Genomic DNA, 17,020 nt, shown 5'->3' on the forward strand with positions numbered 1-17,020 from the left:
TTTTTTTTTTTTTTGTAAGATGGTCAGCAAATAAACAAAAACTTATTTATATGTGCCGACGTTTTGACCTGAATTACAAGTCTTCCTCAGGGCTAAAAAAAACCAACCAGATAAATTTTTTGTAGCCCTGATGAAGACCTGAAATTCAGGTCGAAACGTCGGCACAAACAAATAAATTTTGTTTATTTTCTCACCGCACCACCAGTTTTTTTTTTTTTTTATCACGTAACGACCACTAAGTTCCACGCGAATATCATTGGTTAGGCTTCTTTGGGAGTCTTAATGTTCTTTCTTCCAATCGCAGTTTCATGATCCTCAACTGCCTTTCTTCTCTTTCTTTGGACCACTTCGTGCCCCTCTTTTTTCCACTTCAGAGATTTTTCAGTGTTTTCCTATATGTGTTTCTATCTAGACAGTCGGTAACTGAAATTTTAAGGTTCTTTTATTCTTCTCTTATTTGCCTCGTGTATCCTCCCATACTTTTGTAACTAAACATTTTGTTAAAGATCTTTTTGTTCAGTCGTTCCTCCTCATCCTTTTCATGTGCCCATAGAACATCAACATTCTGATTCTTATCTCGGTTTCCAGGTCTTTGATTTATCTGTGAATTACTACGTCAGATTTTCACCTGTAACATTCTTGTGTTTTCCTGGGCCCATTGATTTTTCTTAAGATCCTCCTTTCTATTCTTAGCAGCTTAGTTAAGTAAGAAAGTGGTCTCCATAAAAATCACAACGTTGTAATGCCTTAACTTTGCATTGGAGGAGAGGTTCTTCTCATTGTAAATAAATATCTTCCTTTTATATTATAAACGCTCAATCAACGATCCAATAAAAAATTAAATATTTAGAAGAAGCACTTGTCTTAATTTTTGATTAGCAAGATCATAAATTACATTAAAGTCTACTAAGCTCATTACTTTCTATCAAAATCAGTGACAAAATAATCGATCTTTTTTTCGGAGCAATCGTACTTCCGAGTTTATTTTTGATCGATTTTAATTTATCGATAACAGGGGTAAAGGAGCCCATGGGATAAAAATGCCAGAGACCAGATCTATTATTGATTAACTAAAATTGTTTTCTAACCTTATAAAGAGCGTAAATTTTAAAAGCACAAGTCAAGATTGCGACCACTTAAATTGTAACTGGCTGTTTTATTGATTGCAAAAATGGCCTAGATTGATCATTACTTGGTTAAATAGTGATGCTAACCAATGTATTGTATTAGACAAATTCTATCTTAGTAAGGTGTCTCTACACGTTTGTCAAACATGGCAAATTCGTGCATGCGCTAGCGTGTGGATAGGTTATTTGAATTGGCTGGCCTGAATTTGTGGCCGACCCGTCGTAGTTCAATTGAGTCTGCCAAGTATAGGTAAGGAGAATAAAAAATGGCGGTTGTTTCAAAGCGTTAAAAGAAATTAATTGTTCATTCAGAGCTCTATATCTTTAAAACTACCAATAACACTAAAAAAAATTAGAAATAAATTTATTTTAGCAAATATCATGGAAACTACTACTCCTACGAAGTTAAACTTCATAAACTACTTTACGGTCTATTAAACTAGCTTTAATTTGCTAATAGAAATCTGTATGTCAAATGGTTTTGGGGATATAGATTTCTCAAAATCCATTCACTAACTACAGATCATTTATTACATTTAAATGAAATGTTGCTTTTTAAAAAGCTATATCTCGAGAACTATTGAACGTAAATAGCTCTATTAGGGCTAATATTTTAGAAAATTTACTCTACTTTAAATGATGTTCTCTTAACTTTTCTAGTGTTGTTGGTAGTTTCAAAGATCTAGACCTCCGAATGAAAAATTAATTTCTATTAACAACAATAAACAGAAACAAAACACCATTTTTCATTCCCCCCTACCTATATTTGACAGACTCATCAATGTTGACTATTAATTATACATATTTTTCATTAGAGTAATCAAAAATTGGGTTCAAATAACTGACTTATTTATCGAGGCTCTTGGACTATCTAGTACATGAGTCCCAGAGGAGAAAAAATTTAGTAATTTCACCCCAATTTTTGATTACTTAATTGAAAACTAGGTATAATTACTAGTCAAAATTGATGAGTCTGCCAAGTATAGGTAGGAGGAATAAAAAATTACGGCAGGAGCTTTATATCTATAAAACTACCAACAACAATAAAAAATCTAAGAGAGCATCATTTAAAGTAGAGTAAATTTGCTAAAATCTAAGTCCTAATAGAGCTATTTACGTTCAATAGTTCTCGAGGTATAACTTTTTAAAAAGCAACATTTCATACAAATGTAGTACAGAATGTACTGAAATATGAATAGTTAGTTAATTTATTTTGACAAACCTATATCTCAGGAACTACAAATATCTATACTCAAATTAAAGCTAGTTTAATGAGCTATAAAGTAGTTTAAGAAGTTTATCTTCGCAGGAGTAGTAGTTTTCATGATATTTGCTAAAATAAATTGATTTATAGTTGTTCGGACAAATTTTCATTTGCCAAATTTATATTCATATGTGAATATCATAAAAACTACTTTATAGTAAGCTAAATTTCCTTTATTTTGAGTGTTGGCAGACATATGTGCGTCTTATGGGTCTAGAGATTTATTATTTCAAAATCCAACATTTTATACGAACAACTAGAAATTAACATTTTGTGAGTTTATTTTGTCAAATATCATAAAAACTGCTACTCCTACAAAGATAAACATAATTAACTATTTTATAGTAAATTTAACTAGCTTTAATTTGAGCGCTGGCAGACATCTGTACGTCCAATGGTTCCTGAAATAAAGTTTTTCATAAATCAAACCTATTGTCCGAACAACTATAAATCAATTTATTTTAGCAAATATCGTGAAAACTACTATTCCTACGAAGGTAAAGGTCATAAACTACTTTATAGTACATCAAACTAGCTTTAATTTGAGTGCTAATAGACATTTGTACGTCGAATGGTTATTGATATGTAGATTTCTCAAAATAAATTAATTAGCTACTGATCTTTAAGTAGATTTTTAAGAAATTTTGCTTTTTAAAAAGTTATATTTCGAGAACTATTAGACGTAAATGGCTCTTTTATTGCTCATATTTCAGCAAATTTATTCTTCTTTAAATAATGTTCTTTTTAGATTTTCTAGTGTTGTTGGTAGTTGTAAAAATATTAAGCTCCGAATAAAACATTAATTACTTTTAATGTTTTGAAACAGCCGCTATTTTTTATTTCCCCTACCTATACTTGGCAGGCTCATTAAAATCAAAGGCCCCTTGTGCTGGATCCACAATTTAGTTATCAGTTCACATTGTTTTAGAACTGTCAACAGATGAATATTTGTGTTTTTCGTGTTTTAATTAATTAAAGAATTTACCCAACTTTTGGAGTTAATAATTAACTCTTGTTTATGGTTGTATATTTTCAAATTCTATCGATTCGGCGTAAATACATTGTTTCAAATCTTTTTAATCAACTTTAGCAGTTCATTTGGAATTTAACATAGCACGAATATATTTTTATGAAGACATTTCTGAGCAACTTGTTTTATAACCTTTCTTTCCAAAACTTCATGTTATTACTTAAATTTTAGTTTTAATTAAAATAATTTATTATAAAATGCCTAAATTGAATGAAATGTGGAAGTTGTGTGAAAGTTTTTCCACTGAATGCCTTGTTGATCTTCTAACTTGTGAGGAAGAGAATCAAGATGAGCTAATTGACAACTGTCATTATATTATTATTATTATTATTGTCATCCATTGCTTTATTACTTATATAAACATCCAAAACAATACTAACACAATACAAACACAAACTACCAGCAAGTAACCAAATACGACAAACAAAGTAGTGACGAACTCAGCAGTAACTCTGTTGCGTGACGTCATTCTCCATTTAACAGACCTAGTAACAGACTCTCAGCCATGTTATATCGTTTTAATATGCTAAAAGAAGGAAATATTTCTCCATTTAACATTAATTTTTCCATTTAACATGTTAAACTAAAGATTGGAGAAGATGTTCGGGGGGTGCGGTCAGCAAAGAAAAGCATAAATAAACAAAAAAATATTTATTTCTACCGACGTTTCGGCAAGTAAAAAATTGATCATTGAATAATAAAAAATAATTGATTGATAATCATGGAATTAGACGGTAGCAGATTCCATGATTATCCAAGTCTAATTCCATGATTATCAATCAATTATTTTTTATTATTCAGTTATCAATTACCAATTTTTTATTATTTATTATTCAATTCAATATTATGTATATGTCTAAATTTATTTGTATAATATTTCTTTTCAATTTTATGTTTCTCTAAATGATGGTTGTTATATCTTTTGTTCTATAGCCCTGATGAAGACCTGAAACTCAGGTTGAAACGTCGGCAAAAATAAATAGCTCTTAAGTAATTAAATTAAAAAGTTTATGATAAAAATTCTAGAACGAAAGTTGAACTTAAAGGTTATGTAGTAGTGTTAGTTATAGAAATTTTTGTCATCCACAACCAACATTGCTGATTTTACGTTTCCTTTCATTTATCAATATTTTGTTTATAGTTAAAATAGATTAAATCGATTGTTATAGCCGAAAAAAATTAAAAGAAAATACCGATGTTTGTGAATACCGAAGTTTGTTCCTTCCTTTGTTTACTGAGCATTTGTACAAGTCTTGGATTTACGGCAAGTGGCAAACGTGTATATCGGAGCAGTAGCAATTTCGATTCCTTATCAATTTCTAAATGATATATCGATTACTAGGGATTATCTTGTCTGGGGCAGATTCTTTATCACATTTTTGGTGTTCTCAGCATTAATAAAAACGCTTCAACTTATAAAATCTTGTTTATTATTGAAATCAATTATTTAACATCTTTAATACCCAAAACGAAAAAAAAAATTAAAAATGATACAACTGCAAATATATACAACAATTACATTTTCTGTAGGTGACGTAGTGACATGATACAAACATGTGGAGAATTTACCCATTGATAGAACTCCTAGATTTCTAGAGGAGAAGATCTCGAGGCCATCTTCTTTTCAGACGCCTAGGAGGATAATTAAGTAATGAAGAAGAAGCCAGGTTAGAAACAAGTGGATCTGGGTGATTGGGAAGTTTATCATGGAAGGATTGGTATCTGGTTCTGGTCAAATCGGCAACATATGAGATACTGATGTCCTGATGGATGACTCGATTCCTGACAAAGTAAGGAGGATTAAGGATTTTACGAAGGATTTTTGACTGTAAGGATTGGATTCGGGGGGAATTTGATGGTTTAGTGGAGCCCCAAAGCTCAACTCCGTATGTCCAGATAGACCTTATAACAGTCATGTAGATCAGTTTTTTGTAATGGATTGGAAGTTTGGTCCGTTTGTCTAGTAAATGTTGTAATAGTCGGAATCGACGAGCAGTCTCCTGTCTTTTCAGTCTTGTGGTGTTGAATTTAAAAAAAGAAATCAGTCCAATATTCTAAGATTAAAGACAGGACCGGTTTTATTTTATTATTATTATTTTTTTACTTAGACGAAATAATAATATAATATCAAAACATGTATAAAAAGTCCAATATGCTGTATCTTTCTTAATAATGAAGAGACACTGACATCTCACACACTGAACGCACCTCCCCTCCCCCCTCCCTCCCCCCCCGACAATCTTCTCCAATCAATAAATAAGTTTTGTTTATTTGTCTTCGGTTTTTGTTTATTTATCTTCGGTGACTGCACTCATGACGATTTTTGGATTCGAAATCTTGAAACGCAAATCCTTAAAATTTGAGGTAAATTAATTATTTTCTCTTAGTCGATTTCAAAGAATCATTATCGAAAATATTAAACCAAAAAACGTATAAAGCTGTATTTCTAAACAAAGCCTGTTTATTCTTATATCAAGATTAAGAAATCTACTTTTGATTTGTTTTATTTAGATAACTTAAAGAATATAAAAGGATATTGTTGTAAGGAGAATCAAGAGATTATGTCGAAGGATTAAAATGTAGGATTAAAATAAATTCGAAAGTATTTATTTTGATTTTCTAGATCTAAAGATTTTATAATCACAAACGTAAATCATGAATGTCATTGCTCCCTGAGGAGACACACAGACCAGCATTGAAGTTATTGAATTGCATTTAGTGCTGTTGAACAACGGAGAGCATTGCAATTGCAGGGCTGCAGCGTAGGGAAGTAGAGAAGTTACTTGAATACCGAGTATTTATTCCATCTACAAATATTAAGGATTCAAAAAAATTGAACAAAGAAAATTTTATAAACGTATGATTAAGTAAGTTTCTTGAATAAATTTGGCTTGGAGCCATTGGGACTTCTTTAACTAAAGCACAGCATGTGTAAATGAATGGGCTTACACGAATTTACGCAGTGTGCCACACAGTAGCGATGTGACCAATGTGTTATTAAATTTCTTCAGCGGCAATCCACATCGGGCTCCAACATTAGAACTTATAAATATAATTTCATTTCACTGTACACTCTATTAAAACAAAAAAATACAAATACATGAGCCTTCTGGGCTCCTTTGGGAAGAACTGCTTGAGAATTTATGACGCGATTAGGTCACCCTGCTCGCGTCAAGCTAGCTTTCATACATTAAACGCGTCACAATATGCGCGATTGGCTTGAAGCTGGTAAGGCGCAACAATCAGTTGAAAAAACATATTTTTCGGGTATTGCACAACAAGTTATCAAACCTAAAAGAAACCATTAAATCTGTTTTAACTCCAAATTTTTAGAAAACTACATATTTTTCTTTCATGTGTAGAAGGTTCTGGACTTTAATGGTAATTTAAACCAAAACTAAATGTAGTTGGAGGAAACCTGGGTACTTGGAGGCTGGAGAATATAGATTCCAACAATTCGAGTTTTATATAGCAGGTATCTGAAGTAAAGTAAAAGAATATTTAAGGGATGAGTAAAAGAATATTTTCAGCAAATTGATATTATTCCCTTCCAGCACTTAAAGTAGGCTCATCTCCTTGCATATGTAGCAGAAACTTGATCCGTAATGAAAGCAGAGAGGAATAAATGAATACTGAGGAGAATTTATGGTTTTAGGTAATCGGGATATATTTACTCTATGAGTAATATTCTATTAGGAGTAGAAAAACATGTAAAGGGTGAACTTTGTTATGCTTAGGAGAATGTTTTAGGAAGATCATATAATAAGTATGAACGACTCTGAGATTCCAACACTGGTCTTTAATCCAATTCATAGATCTGGAAGGCGAAAAGCACATTTCTTGAATGGAGTAGCAGCAGGTGCTATAATGCTTCTTGAAAAACAAATGAAGACAGCTGTAGCACAAGACTAAATCTATTGGCAAAAAGTGCTCGATGAGTTCTAAATTCAGTAAAGGATTGACGGACCACCAAGGAGTGTCATCTTTTACCTCAAGGATCTACTTGGCCGATGCCCAAGGCCTCCAGCTCGTGTAATCAGTAAATTGAAATAAATCAAGAATAAACTGAGAAATAGGATTGCTTTAAGATAAAATATGTTGTCTATCATGAATATCAATCAAAAGAAAAAGAATTTGAAGATGTAATTTATGAATTTGCTAATCAAAAATAAAAAAATATATCTCTTGTAAATTTTTTTATTAAATTTTTTTAAGTGTTTTAGCTTTCAAATATTATATAAATTATTATTTTAATTAGTATTGTATTCATTTCTACAATAGTATAACTAAATAACTATTTCACAAATAGTTAATTTATTAAAAAAGTAATTTTCATTTTTTTTTTTGTTTTTTTTGTTTTGTTTTTTTTTATCACATTACTTTTTTATTTATTTAATTTTTTTTCCGCCCACTTTTACACGCATTATTTCATCTTTAAAACCTTTTCTTACATATTTGTTGTCTCCCTCCTACATTACGTTTCCTCTTCATCTTCCGGTACTTCGTTATTCGATAATTCGTTGGTTCATATATATTTTTAATTCTTCTTATCACCTTTTGTCATCACCCTCTCACACGCTTTCTTCTTCTAAAAAATTTGTCTATTTTTTATTTTCACCCTCCCGTAACGTTTTCTTTATAAATAACACTTAGTCATTGCTGTAACGGCTTTTTTTAGTTCTAAGTTTGACCACTTTGCGCTGCGACCATTAGGCGCTTTACTTTTCAGCAAGCAGGTTGGTTTTCATACTTCTTTTTTGTTTTCTTTCCCCTTTCTTTATTTTACTCTTTCCCTTTATTTTACTTTTATCTTATTTTATTCTTTCCCCTTATTTACTCCATTTTTATCCTTTTTCCTGCCCGCGTTATAAGTTTTGTACACCTTACTTATAATTTGCCTTTTTATCATCTATTATTGTTACATATATTTTCTTCCTCTCAATTTTCATTTTCTTTCCATATTTAAATTTTAAATTAATAATAACTAATATGTTCATACTTCTTTACATTATATAACTTTAATTTTATTTCATTTGCTTAATTAAGTTATTGTACCCACTTTTTCAATTACCTATGTCTATATTTTATTTCCCGCTTCTCTCATCACTTAATTTTATTAATTCTATCTTGTAAAACTATTCATTGTATGTGTAAAATTATTTTGTTTATACTTTCTTTTTTATTTTTTATTTTTCTATACTTACTGTGGTTGTTATCTTGTTTTGTTTTTAGCCCTGAAGAAGGCTAGAAACTCTAGCCGAAACGTCGGCACATTAAAATAAGTTAGTCATACTTATTTGTGTTTCATTGACCGCACCCCCAACCATCTTCTCCTCATTTATCATCCACGGTCAACTATCTCTCATAATTATGTATTCATTTCTGTTGATAAATCAAAGTTTTCCAGAAAATAAATTCTCTAGTTAAAGACAGGCCACCACCAATCAGTCAGTAGTAATTGCATCATTAAAAAGTTTTATAAGAGGAGACCATAACTGAAAAGTATTAATGGCAAAAACACACTTTACATAATCTTTAGAGAAATCTACTCAAATTTTTATGTCAGTTAAAATTATGTTTAATTTTATGTAAAGATGTAATTTTCAGTATTATAGGATTAGGATCCTATGTATTATAGGAAGATAGTCATGTCAATAAAGGCAAAAAATAGAAGAAAAAACTATTCAATGTTAACCAGTGTTCGCAGGACTTCGTCAGGGCTGATCCGGATATTTTTTATTTTAATATTTTTTTTCCCCTTTTTGAATATTGATGCTATTTGCCGTTTGACAAAGATTTCTGTCTGAAATTTTTTGGTTCAGCCAACCATTTGTAAGGGGATAAATAAGGTAATTGGCCAGAATAGTGTTACTGCCTCATATCATCGAGTTAGGCAACCTCTACCTCTACTAGGATATCGAAATCTGGAATAACTCTGGGGGATATATTCAGTAAAAATATATTTCATAGATAGATCAGGGGTGGCTAATCTAAATTATTTTGCAGGCCACTTTAGGAATATATCATAACTCCAATGGTCACATATAAAATTACATAATCCCATTTTTGATTAAGAGCCACTATAAATATTGGACTGAAAAATTAAAACATAATTAGTTATTATTCTTTACACAATGAGTTCTTAATTTAACTAACCTCATAAATAAAACAGGCAATATCTGTCATATATTCGCAAGAGTATTATTTTAAAATCAAAGGTGATTTTTTCTCATAATTTCGACTGTTAATGTTTTAATATTACACATAAGTAATATACATTTTTAATACATTGGTTTTCATCTACTTGGGCCATTATGAAATAATGAAAGTGTGATGAATCTTGCTGACTAGAAAAACGTACAAGGACAGCTATGGGTTGGCCACCTCTGATATAGATTGTTGACTGAAATTAAGGAGATTGTCTGGACCGCAGTCTAGAAAAACAATTTATTAAGAGCCCAATTTATTTAAAGTTGAAATTATTTTATAAATTTTGTTTCCCTTATTGTGACAGAGACCATATTCTTCATCAAACTAATTATTTTATATCAGTTGAAAATTAATTAGTATATATACCTAAAAACAAGAATATATAAATGATAATTGTAATAGCTCTATCCACACCATCTTGACCAATCCATGGTGGATTTTGACCAAGGATTCTTCTTATGCAAAATTCAGAAAAATTAAATCATATTTTTTTTTGGAGGACAAAAAAGAAACTCATGGGTGTCACATACTAGGCAGGGAGGAACAGCTGCTCTCCTCCTCCCCCAGAAGTGAAAAAATATAATTTTGGGGGAGTATTTATGTATATATATTTATACATTTATGTCAGGTAGATTGCAGTAATAATCACGTTAGTACTTTAAGATTTATCAACTGAGAATCTCAGTAACTGAGATAATAACAGAGAATGGAACTGATATTGACATATTTCTATTCTATTATTCTATTTCATTGTTTCATCTTATATTATATTTATATTTATTCTTTATTCCTTTATACTTTCATAGTTTTATCTCTAATAGAGCTATTTACGTTCAATAATTCCTGATTTAAAAAGCAAGGTTTCATAAAAAAAAAATATATACTGAAAAATCAGTAGTTCATGAATTTATATTGAGAAATCTACGTCTCAGGAACCATAAGAGGTATGCAGGAACTCAAATTAAAGCTAGTTTAATATACAATGTAGTTTATAAGGTTTATCTTCATAGGAGTAGTAATTTTGAATCGATTCCATCTTTATTAGGAAGGAACTTTTTCAAATACAAAATATTTTATATTAATATTTATTAAACAGGCCGAAGAATTCCATGACTAAGAAAACAATTATAAAACGTTAGGACTCGTGTTTGTTTAGTTTTAAAATTGCCACTTTCCGCAAATTTTTTTAATTTGTATATTAATATTAAATAGAGCTTATTTATATATTAAGTTGGTTATTACACTTATTAGTACAAGAGCCTAATAGGCCTATTAGCCCAATTACCTATTAGTACAAGAGTGGTGTGATAGGGGGCACCAGATATAATTCCCTTTTAATAGAACGAGGGAAGGACAGGAGTAGTCAGGTATATTACAGGGACGTCTATAGGGACTCCTTCATAACACTTCCAATTTATAGCTTATTTTCTGTTAACCACTAATTCTGATAGAAAAACTATTCGTTTCGCCTGTACGCCTATGTACAATAAACTACCGCTAGTGACAAATATATGTCTTTGAGGGCGAATCGCATTGAGGGCGAAACTTTGGCACACATCAAAAAGATGTGTAAAAACAAGTTTAAGTCAAAAACAAGTTTAAAATACAAATTTTATTGGAAGATCATTGATTGACCGTGTGTAATATATAAAAGATAGATGGACCAAGTGCTGTAAAAAAAAATTCGAAGAGGAATTAAACTATTTGATGTGAGCCAACGTTTCGCCCCACTTTGCAGAGCTTTATCAGGGCTAAAATAGATGCTAACATCTAAAACTTATAAAATTTACATAAAAATGAACAAAGTAAATTAAATAAAATAATATAATATAAAATAAAATTCATTTTTGTATAAATTGTCACATATTTTTAATCATATTTAGTTTACTTTTATTTCATGTTATATATTATCTTACTTTTTTATTTTATTTTAGTTGTTTGTATCTTTTTTAGCCCTGATGAAGCCCTGGGGCAAAACTTAAGCTCTCATTAAATAGATTAATTACTATTAGAGTTTTTTTTTTAACCGCACCCAGACCATCTTCCTTTTATGTAAGTTTTCTTCTTTTACCACACCTTCCCCCTTCTCCTCACAACCAATTTCTCTTTTATGAAATTATTGTTTGTTATTACTAGTGATATTGTATTTCTACTCATACTTTAAATTATTGGTGAATAAAGTTTTCATCCAATTTTGTTCATTCTTTTAACTACAGGTTTGTGTTCTCTTAATGCCTTCATAGGCCACCAGATAGCATAAACAGCAAGAGCACAATTACATAATTATTATGTATATTTCAAATGTAAAATATTTTAACTGATTAAAATATGACATCACTCAATAAATCATTCAGTTTTATGTATTTGAAAATAAACTTTTCAATAAATCCTACTGGTACTGGTCTTAGTTTATAGTAATTATTATATAAATTAGTCATATCATTTCATAACCTGTACTATACTTAAATCTATGTTAGCAACAAAGATTAAACTTATGTAATACAATAACCATTAGTCCTAAAATATAAAAATTATATGATAACTATTTATATAACTACCTGAAAAATCTTGGTTTTGACAGATCATCCATGTCGATTGTATTTTTATCACTATAGGCATATCACTGGCAGCAGTCCTATCTTAATACTAGGTCCCCACTTCTATCTGATAAATTCTATTTAATCCTATCATGTTTAAACCTATCTCTACACAATGATATATTTCAATTCCAAAAATTAAGACCCGAATTAATTCATTTACAACAATGTATGTAATACCCGCTAAAAAATTATTTACAAGTGAAGTCATCTTAATTTTTGATACTATATTTAGAAGATTCTAAGTTATCATTTCATAAATGGTTGGATGGTGAAAAGAATTTTAGTTGATTTAGATTTAATCCAAGTTAGTTATTTCATCTCTGAAGAATTATGTATTTAAATTGTGAAATATATAAATAAAAAAGATTAAAAAGATTTAGATACTGCCATATAAATAATCAAAATTGTTACTTTTAAGTTGCAGAAAAAAAAAAATTATTACTAACTCATACTGAAACAAGTGAAAAATTAACGTTATTTATCTACTTTTTATATTTTGATATATATTTAATTTAAATAGATTTATTACAGTACTAATTTATTTGTAAATAGGTTATATAACCTAAAAAATTTCAGAATAAAAAATAAATTAGTTTAGAACTTTAAAATAAAAAAAAAAATTAATATAGCTATGTATATCTCAGACCCACCAGTTGAGTCGAATGTTTTTATAAATGTTCTATTGAAAGAAAATGTATTACTTATTCATAAGTCTCTGGGACACATCCAGAGTAAGTTTTGATTTTCAGTGCATTTTTCTTTCTCCTTCCCGTAGCTAACTTCTCCTTAAATTACATCAACAGTCAACTAAATCTACACCAGTTATAAATGATAAGTTGGTTGGGATATGATAAAGAGGCAAGAAGTTCTCTCTTAATGTATAATTAATTTTAAGTTCATCGGGGTCCTTGAAATCCAGAATCCTGTTCCAGAGACCAGTTTTCCTTTGTATGTATGTGCATAAGTATATTTAGTTTATATATACTTCTGAATCAATGAAGTAATTTTTTTTTCTATCCTGGAACAAATTCTTATAATGATTTTATTAGAAAGATGCTATGATGAGTTATTGCTCGAGAAGGCCAGTTTAAATTTTTGGTTAAAATTCTCAGTTGGATTAGTTAATATTTACAACTTTACAATGTTACTATTTAGTCTCATTTATAAATTCGATCATTAATACTATCTATTCAGGCAGATTTAATTTCAAGTTATTGTATTCAAACAAGGAAATGTTATTGAATAAAAGTTTATTCAATGCCGTTTTCTTCTTAGCTTAGTCAATATTATGCTCACAGTTTCTTCGAAATTCAGTTTCTGGATAAAAAGAATTAAACTTATATATAGCCCTTTATATTACAGTTGAAAATATGCTGAGGAAAATAACCTAAAGATATATGAGCTCAAAATAATAGTAGTAAACAAATTTTTATTCCAACCAAAATAAAAGTAAAATTTTGAAAAATGATACTAATCAATATATACAAAAATGAATTGTCAGTTCATACAACTAAGTAGATACAGTTAAGAACACTTGATCATAACAACAGATTTCTATTATTTAACAAATATTTTAAATGCTTTTGCTTTGCAAACATATTTATAGTGTTTAAATAGTTTGATAAAGATGATATATTTTTAAGTTATCTATAGTTTCCAATAATATGGATAAATATAGCATATCTGAAACACAAACATATGTATTACTTTTAAGCTATATAGCCAGTATTACCCAACTGGGTACGAATAATTATTTATTTTAAAATGTAATTTTGTACTTATGATTTTGTTAATCATGGACATGACGGTCAAGTTGAGAGATTAGAAAAATCACAATTGTTTCTTATTTATTGTTACTCACAACTTCGATTGGAAATGCATAACTTCAAGCTGAACTTAAACCATATTCTTCTCTCATCTTCTTCTGCCATATGATCTTCTTGATTCACATATTATTATTACACGTAATGAAAGGTATTTTAAGACACAAAACTTGAAAGAATTTATAATAATTTTATCAAAACTAAGAAAAAAAAATTTATAAATACTTAAACATCATAAAGGTTGGTTATTATCATAGAATTATTAATTAAAAATCATTTATTATCTAAAAATTCATCTAGATTTTACAGGAACTAGCACATTGCTAAGAAGTAGTTATTAAAAAAATAATTTTTCTATAATATTTACATAATAAAATTCTAATTCTTAAATAAAATGATCTACAACACAATTATTTTTCTATAAATAAACATGAAAATGTACAAATATTCGACTTAAATTTCATATAATCAGTCTAATCTATGTAATTGCTCATCACAAGCCTTGAATAAATCATTTTAAAACAATGAAATTTAAAATATAACATATCACTAAGAGGTAAATAAATAGAAAAAAATACTTTCAATAAAATTATACTCTTCCTCTACTTCTAACACGCCATCTTCCAAACACCAGGATCTTTTATGCCACTTTAGCGACTTTATTCTTCAACAATTATTTTTGTTACATAGTTATTGTTATTATGATGGAAAGAATTATTCATAATTCAGTTGGATCTTTCCAACTAAGTTTCGAATCCAGCCTTGGATCAAACTGGTTCTTTGCTGTCCGATCGCCAGATGTTCCTCGTGATTTGGTGGTGATTGGTCATCATATTCCATGCAACACATGTTTGTGATTAGGGAGAATGCGAAGACGGTGATTCCAGAATGGGCAGCCACCAAGCTCTCGGCTACTGTGCTCATTCCTATTTTAAACAATAAAAATATATTAAATTTAATTTAATTATCTGTTTGAACAGAAAAAAATTTACTAAAACTTTTATAATAGATAAATTTCTTAAAATAAAGTGCTAAGCTATAGTGAGGTGAGATATATCATATTCGTAACAATTGAAGTTACAAAAACAATATAAGGCAATATAACGTTTTGGGTACAGTGCTAGGTTTGGAAATACTGTTTCTGGTACAACAGTAGTGTAAGGAAATGATATGGTCCATATCATTATTAATTACCAAGTTTTTCTCCCAATTAAGGAAAATACTTTGTAGAGGCTAGATAAACCCCAGGTAGGCCCCCTGAATCCAGGAAACTTATGAGGGTAGTATATTAATGTAAATACTAACATCTTAAAATATTGTTGTGTGATCGAATAATTAATTGAAATTTCCTCCAAACTAATTTTATTTTGAGTTTTATATTTAAGAAAGAAGTTGCTATGAGGGAAAGAAAATATTGAACAATGTGCAAGACAAACCAATTCTTTTGATAATATTATCTTTTATGAAGATCTTTTAAAAGTCTTGATCTCTGTTATCAACATATAAAAGACCTTACAATCTTACTAAGGTCAAACATTAAAGATACAAAATTTGAAACCAGTTTGAACTGGTTCAGGATTAAAGCAAATCAATCAAGATTGATAAAATATTATATTTGATATTAAAATGGGCGAGTTACTAAACCAAATGTTAATTTTGTTTTGAATTTACTTAGTCCAATACTTATTTATCTTATTCTTTATCATTGGTTTTTTTTTTCTCTAGGAAGTTTTGTTCATGTGGAATATTATCAATACTTTATATTTACTTGTATAATGTTGTAGTTGGATTGTAATGTACCTGTAGTTTAATTATATAGCTAAAACTATATTACATTACACAATTAAATGGTTTAATTATGTAATTATAAAGACAATATTTTGAAAAAGGAAATAGATATATTTGATCATAAGGAATAATAGTACTAAAAGATGGGAAAACAGTCTGAAACATTGAACAAGTAAATATGGAGTAGTGATAATATTCTCTAAGAAAGTTTCTTTTAACATCAACAGCTTAATATATAATCTTTTATCATCTTTCAAAATTTACGTCACTACTAAACATAACTTTGATATCATCTCCTTTCACTTCCTCTATCCATCAATTCTACATGTATTCAATTCATAATGCTTTATTTTATAGTTAATTTTTGCGAGACTGAGAAATTTTGATTAATTGTACAATTATATTTGAAACAAATATCACTATCTAACATTCAAATGTTACTTACCGACTGCATCACCTCCCATGAGTTTGAGCATGCGGCACTCAGCAACTGTTTCGAAATTTGGACCTCCGACCATGCAGTAAACACCTTCCTTCAGATATGGCCCAAGACCAGATTCTTCGGCAGCCCGCTTCGCCAATGCTCGCATTTCTTTGTCATAAATGTGAGTAGTGGATATAAATCTTTCACCCCACCTGAAAACAGGCAAAAATATGTACTACTTCATAAAAAAAAAAAAATTATTTGTAGAAGGTAAGTCTGCACATTTTATGATGAAATGATATTCTAATAAAACATAAGTATTACTAGTAGAAAAATATGCATATATAATGATAGTTGCAAGAACTAAAACAACTATTTTCCATTAAAGCTCAACTTTAATAACTGAAGAGCTTCATTTACTTACTATATTTGTTTTATTTTTTAAAATGAAAAATATCCAAATTCACTGAAGAGAATAGAAAATTAAAAAGCAAAATAGGTTCATATGAGGCAATTAGTATAGAAGTAACATTAATCTAAGTTGACTGTTTTGGAATTACTTCTGTTTAAAAAATTTTAAAAAAATGAAAGCATGATTTCTAATAGGTCAGTAATAATATTATAACAGTAAATTATGATAAAACTGCTCATAGAAAGTTATTATATATAAAACAAACCACTATATTCATACACACTAATCTATAGTAGGCCTAAGTTATAGTTTGTAACTTGAGGCTACTTGGAGCCCTACTAA

General features: G+C 29.2%; 2 protein-coding genes across 3 annotated transcripts in view; both read right to left on the reverse strand.

Moving 5' to 3' along the window:
* Positions 1-12,522, reverse strand: part of LOC106692895 (purine nucleoside phosphorylase) — a gene marked incomplete in the record, with an annotated part of 29,360 nt that extends 16,838 nt beyond the window's left edge. Inside the window, 1 exon segment of the mRNA XM_024360906.2 lies at positions 12,190-12,522. Within this exon segment, the coding sequence (XP_024216674.1) occupies positions 12,190-12,221 (32 nt within the window).
* A 2,107-nt stretch (positions 12,523-14,629) lies between these two features.
* LOC106692899 (purine nucleoside phosphorylase) overlaps positions 14,630-17,020 on the reverse strand; it is a 32,229-nt gene continuing 29,838 nt past the window's right edge. Inside the window, exons 5-6 of one of the 2 annotated variants that reach the window (XM_014439139.3) lie at positions 16,288-16,478; positions 14,630-14,980 (exon numbers count right to left, since the gene is read on the reverse strand). In XM_014439139.3, coding sequence (XP_014294625.1) covers positions 14,769-14,980; positions 16,288-16,478 — 403 coding nt within the window. In that variant the 3' untranslated portion in view covers positions 14,630-14,768. The remainder of the gene's footprint in view (positions 14,981-16,287; positions 16,479-17,020) is intronic. The other variant, XM_067048740.1, reaches the window with a different exon arrangement.

This window comes from Halyomorpha halys, unplaced genomic scaffold (assembly GCF_000696795.3).
Source record: "Halyomorpha halys isolate HHAL.00 unplaced genomic scaffold, Hhal_1.1 Scaffold76.1, whole genome shotgun sequence".
NCBI lineage: Eukaryota > Metazoa > Arthropoda > Insecta > Hemiptera > Pentatomidae > Halyomorpha > Halyomorpha halys.